The 5,870-nt window shown below is 50.7% G+C and overlaps 1 protein-coding gene across 2 annotated transcripts in view; it reads left to right on the forward strand.

The window, feature by feature from the left end:
- IVD (isovaleryl-CoA dehydrogenase) overlaps window positions 1-5,870 on the forward strand; it is a 19,649-nt gene that overhangs the window by 4,334 nt on the left and 9,445 nt on the right. The window contains exons 2-4 of one of the 2 annotated variants that reach the window (XM_004712704.2): window positions 888-977; window positions 1,189-1,240; window positions 5,142-5,311. In XM_004712704.2, the coding sequence (XP_004712761.1) occupies window positions 888-977; window positions 1,189-1,240; window positions 5,142-5,311 (312 nt within the window). The remainder of the gene's footprint in view (window positions 1-887; window positions 978-1,188; window positions 1,241-5,141; window positions 5,312-5,870) is intronic. The other variant, XM_030884916.2, reaches the window with a different exon arrangement.

Consider the following 5,870-nt stretch of genomic DNA (forward strand, 5'->3'; position numbering starts at 1 on the left):
CCTCCCTGGGGGACAGACAACAGAAAAGTGGGTGAAGGGAGACGTCAGACCATGTAAGACATGACAAAATAATAAGAGTTTATAAATTATCAAGGGTTCGTGAGGGAGGCAGGGATGGAGGGGGGAAAATGAGGAGCTGATGCCAAGGGCTCAAGTAGAAAGCAAATGTTTTGAGAATAATGATGGCAACAAATGTGCTTGACACAATGGATGGATGGGTGGATTGTGATGAGACTTGTACAAGCCCCCACTAAAATGATTTTTTTTTAAAGTGGAAGGAAAAGATGGTGACATTTCCCCACAACATTTTTGAAATATCCCTAGATATAAAAAGCATAACTGCTTTTTTATACCCTTTCTCTTTCTGGAACCCTTGGCGGCACTGTTGGGTAAGCATGGGTCTTCTAACTGCAAAGCCAGGGTTTAAAGCACCCGGCTCGGGGAGATGTTGAATTAGCCAAGTGCTTACCTGGATCACTGTGCAGTCAGCAGTTAAGTACTGACTGTTCCTGGCCAACGAATGAGCACCTGAGGCTGACAAGGGGCCCTGGCTGTGGATTGTTTCCTTGATTTGGGTAAACCCTTATCCAAATAGCTCTGGGGCAGAAGCGAAAGGGAGTGGCTGGATTGCAGAGGGGGAGGTGAGAAAGGTACTGGGAAGGCTGGAAAGGCCACCAGGGCTCTGCTCATGCAGGGTCTCCTAGACCTGGCCAGAGGCTTAGCTTGTGTTTTCTTCTGCCTTCGAGGGGAAGAAGCTGAATTGTTTTTTGTAAGGGGGAGAGAGGAAGACCACCCCTTTCCCCTAGTGGGCCTTGGGTGATGGAGGGCAGGTTCTGTGGCAAGAATGAACCGGTTTTAACGCCATCGATCAACCCCTCTCTTTCTAGCTTCGCCAAACCATGGTTAAGTTCCTTCAGGAACACTTGGCCCCCAAAGCACAGGAAATTGATCAGAACAACGAGTTCAAGAATCTTCGAGTGAGTCACAAGGCTCAGGCCTGGGAACAGCGGGGCAGTGTGTGGTCACTGGGCTGTTTGCGGCCTGAGGGCCTGAATCTTTGGAAAGGGAGGCCTTCCTGAGAACAGAACCCCTGTCCCGGAAGCAGCTAAGTCATCTTGCTCCAAGTAGGCCAGGCCATGGCCAGGTGCCCTCTAACAGCTCACACCTCTGCCTCCGTTCTGTCAACAGGAGTTTTGGAAGCAGCTGGGGGACCTGGGCGTCTTGGGCATCACAGCCCCTGGTGAGTATGGCTCTTTAGTTAAGGAGAATTTTGCTGTGGTGCCCTCTTGCTGCTGATTGGTCTATTCTGGTGCTGTGAAAGGCTGAGAATTTGCATTCCCGCCCCATATGTACTGCTTTAGAACCCCCGTTGAACAAGAGCGTTGGGATTCTTGGAGAGCTGGGGACCTTGTTAAAGGATAAAATCCGATACAGTGTATCTGAGGTGGCACAACAAATTCTCGGGGCGGCTGCAGAAGCGGAGCTCAGGAGGGGAAGGCCTGGTTTCCAGAAGCAGCAGGGAAGGGAAGCTCAGGCTCTCGAAAACCCAGTGTCCCCCTCGTTGACTGTCAGCCCACCGAAGAGTAAACTCAAAATCCCACTGCCGCTAAGCTGGCTCCATCTCACAGCGACCTGTGGGAAACAGAGGCCTGGGAAGAGAGGGTATGCGGATGAATTCTTTAGTCTCGTGTTTAAGAAGCCTGGCAGGCCAGGATTCTGGGTGGAGGGAGGCCTTTGTACCTGTGAGTGAGTGAGAGATGAGTCCCAATCACATTCTCATAACTAAAATAATCCCCACAATATTCCTCCCATCATAGTGCTAACCTTAAAGTTACCTCTTACTTCTCTGGCCAGGAGCTCTCTCTCTAGGAGCAGAAATATTGCTATTGTTCTCACTGCCCCCCTCATGTAACCCCAGCGCTGGTGTTAGCTTACGCCTCCAATGAACTTAGGGAACTCGAGGGTTAAGGGTACAGCCCACTGTTAAGTTTGTGGTCACCTGTAACTAAAGGGGCTTGCATGCCCCAAGAATATATAAGGTGATGTGAGAATACATTCTCTCTCTGCTCAGACTTGGTACCTGAAGCCATGGCTGAGGTGAGCACCCCAAAACTTTTGTCTGCCTCTTAATTTCTTCCCTTCATGTACACAACCATCCATTAGGACCCATCCGGATGTGAGGCTGGATCTCACGGTGACCCTCTCTATAGGGTTTCCAAGTGTAAATCTTGTGGGAGCTGGTCGGCTTGAACCACCGAACTTGGGGTTAAGAGTCCACCCACACCACCCCCAGGGCTTGGTTCACAACAGGGTACATGCTTCCATTTCTTTAGCTGTGGTGTCCAGGAGACGATCCGTACCCTTCTCTGGGATCACAGCGAACCAGACTGCAAGGCTGCTGAATGCTGCCTGCTGGTTTTGTTGGAGAGGGTGAAAAACTTTGCCTGAAGGGCGTGTCTTAGCAACGGGTGTCCCTGTCCTCCATAAGCTCTGCCTCCTCGACAGCAGCTGGACAGGGCCACTCATGAGCTGTGCCCTTCCTTGGCCTGCAGCATGGACCCGCAGCAGATGGCAGAGGTGGGGTGAGGAAGTCTGCCCCCTGTGGGTCTTAACTGCATGCTTCCAAGAGGGCAAAGGCAGGGAGCTGGGGGCTCCGGGTTAGAGGTTGATCTGAAACAGCCACCCACTATAGACCTGGCCTCCAGGGCCCAGTCAGGAGAGCAAGGTGGGCGCCTCTGTGCCTTCCATCACTCCCTCACCACCTGGAGCTGTCAGTGGAGCCCGACTCACGGTCAGCCTGCGTGCGCCAGCGTCCAGCTGTGCGCAGAGAGAGTTCATGGCGGAGGCTCAGATGTAGATCTCCAGGCCTATCTTCTGAGGAACCTCCAACCTTTGGGTCAGCGGCTGAGGATGTGAACTGTTCACACCACCCAGGATGCCAGATGGCTCCTGAGATTGTAATTGGTCCGAGAAACATATGTCGTGAGCGCAGGCATTCCTTGGCTCAGTCGGGTCTGACCTAAGTCCAAGATCTCTCCCTCACCCCCACCCCAAGTTTCATTTTGATTGCCTTTCATGACCAAAAGTCATCACATTGAACTTCTAGAAGGAAACAGCTGAGAACAGTAAACATGAGAATGTTGAATGCTGTTAGCACTTCACCCTACACCTTGCTGGGGACGCTGCAGTGGTTCCACTTACAGCAACCCCCTGGAGGACGGAACGACACACACACTGATGGTTCTTAGGTTGGGGCCCATTCTTGCTAAGGGTAATATACACAGAAGGAATGCAAGCGGCTGCTCTTTTCACGAGCCTTTCAAAGCTTTGAGAGACACACATTAGTGGAGTGGGTAATTGGAAAATCGTGTGCACGGTCACTATGAGCAGGAAACAACCGGCTTGCTTAACTGAGCTCATCCGAACGGTGGCACACAGCCAGGGCCGGGTCGCGCACTGCACCGTGGCTCAAGAATCCAGAGTTTTTCTAAGGTGACCAGATTTTAACATTGGTAAAACAGGACACCATTGATAAAACTCATATCCTGGCGAAATAGCCACATGGCAGTCGAAAACCATATACCCTAGCTTGTTGTGCATTCTTTCCAAAAATCAGGACTTTTAAAAAACGCCACGGGACGCGAGAAAAATTGTTAAAAATCGGGACTGCCCCGCCAAAAGCGGGATGTCTGGTCACCTTATTTTACACAGACAGTTCAGTGGCATTCAGCACGTTTGTCTTGTGGCTGAACCACCATCACTACCCTGACTGATTGTTTTCCGTACCCTTAGCAGAAGTTCAGTGCCCGGGGAACTTGTGAAAATCGTGCTGGTCAGGTGGCAGTAGTTAATATAAGGAGGAAACGGTTAGAAATCGGAAAATCCCTCTCCAGGGCCAACTTGGAAAGAAAGGTAGACGAGAGTTCTGGTTTTCAGAACTGGTGTCTTGGTAGCTGCTTCTGATCTCAGCCCCTGTGGGCTTTCTAGGTGGCCTAGTGGGTTACCTACTGGGCTGCTAGGCAAAGAGTCAACAGTTTGAAACGACAAGCTGCTCCCAGGAGAAAGATGAAGCTTTCCACTCTCCTGAGGGGTTACCGTCTTAGAAACCGCAGGGACAGCTCCACTCCATCCTGTAGGGCCACCATGAATCAGAAGGGACTCAATAGCAGGGAGGTTTTGAGTGAGTGGTTTTCAAAGTGCCCTGGTGGCTTCATGGGTCAGGTGCTGGGCTGCCAACCACAAACAAGGTCAGCACTTCAAACCCACCAGCCACTCCACCAGACACAGGAGGGTTTCTGCTCCCACGAGGGGATAAAGCCACGGAAGCCCACAGAGGCACTGTCCTATAGGGTCTTCTCTGTCCTATAGGGTCTCTCTCTGAGTCAGAACTGAATTGATGCCAGTGTGTTTTGAGGTTTTGGCTGGGCTTTCATTCCAGGAGGTGTGGCATCTGGCCACCTTTCCCTGGAGCCTAGGGCTGGCCACATGTCTCAGAGTAAGGGTGAGCCCTTGCCAGGGTTCACCCCTACAGATTTTGAGGATGAAGGGTTAAGTACAGTGTACCCTTGCCCATTAAATTTTAGATGAGCTGCCGAGGAGCAAACTTACTTGTTTCTGGGGAGTTCTGAAACCCCTTTCTGCCTTTGCACAGCGTACCCCTAGATTTTCTCTTGGGATGTGGCTCCCCTATCCCTTTCAGCAGGCCTGCATTTCTCCATCCAGTCTTAGGCTATGGAAAGCTCCCCTCCTCTCTGCCTTCCCCACACCCAGCCTTTGTTTTGCATCCGTTCTAGTCTTTGGGGTTCCTCCTCATAGTGTTTCTCTGTGAAACCCCAAGTCCCCTTCTCATACGCCCCTGCGACTGTGCGTTGAGCACTTTCTGAACAGTAGGGCCACCTGACTGCATTCAGAGCTGTGTCCTGGCTAAAGAGGAGTAGCAACAACTATCCCTGGTGTTTAGGAACCTGTTCCGCAGTCTTGTAAGCAGTGTTCATGTCATCTCCGTCTGTCTGCCGGCCTGGCTAAAAGTAATCTGGAATAAGTGCTGCGTGGATATTTGTTTTCTGCTAAGATTAGGCTCTAAGCTGTTCCAAATTAATCTCTGCGGCTCTTTCCTCCCCGCTGCACCCCCACTGCCCCAGCTCAGTACGGCGGCTCTGGGCTGGGGTACCTGGAGCATGTGCTGGTGATGGAAGAGATAACCCGAGCATCGGCAGCAGTGGGGCTCAGCTACGGTGCCCACTCCAACCTCTGCATCAACCAACTCGTGCGCAATGGGAATGAAGCGCAGAAAGAGAAGTACCTCCCCAAGGTGAGGAGATGAGGAGGGGAAGCACGTGCTCATCCCACGGTGGCTTCCAACCTCTGGGAACCCGCCCTGGTGGGGAGGGCCAAGCAGACATGCTTTCCGTAGCCTGCTGCCCCGAGCCAACTATGATTAGAAAGGGACCAGAGATTTCCGTCAACATCGTTCAGTTAAAAATAAACAGACAGAAAATCGACCCCCCAGCAACAGCACAATGTAGTATATGAGAAACAGAGCAAAAAAAAAAAAGAAAGAAACAGAGCAACCAGCCCAAAATTGTAGAAAATGTTGGCACAGCGGGGAAATGTAGCTAAAGGACAATGGTCAGATGGGAGCCTGATTCACTGGGTAAACTTTTACCCAAAATACGCTAAAATATTACTTCTCTTGAAAAAAAATTTAGAAATCTAGGGGCTCCATAATTTAATTAATTCACACAACTTTTATAAATACGGGTCTTCAAAATTAAAAAAAGTTTGACTTAAAAATTTAAAAAATTCAAACTAGGACCCAAACCCCTGGCATAGGGGTCACTGGACAACATTTGAAGAATTCACACACACAC

The sequence above is a fragment of the Echinops telfairi genome, unplaced genomic scaffold (genome assembly GCF_000313985.2).
Source record: "Echinops telfairi isolate 266 unplaced genomic scaffold, ASM31398v2 ScPeMD7_18;HRSCAF=68, whole genome shotgun sequence".
In the NCBI taxonomy this organism is placed as follows: domain Eukaryota; kingdom Metazoa; phylum Chordata; class Mammalia; order Afrosoricida; family Tenrecidae; genus Echinops; species Echinops telfairi.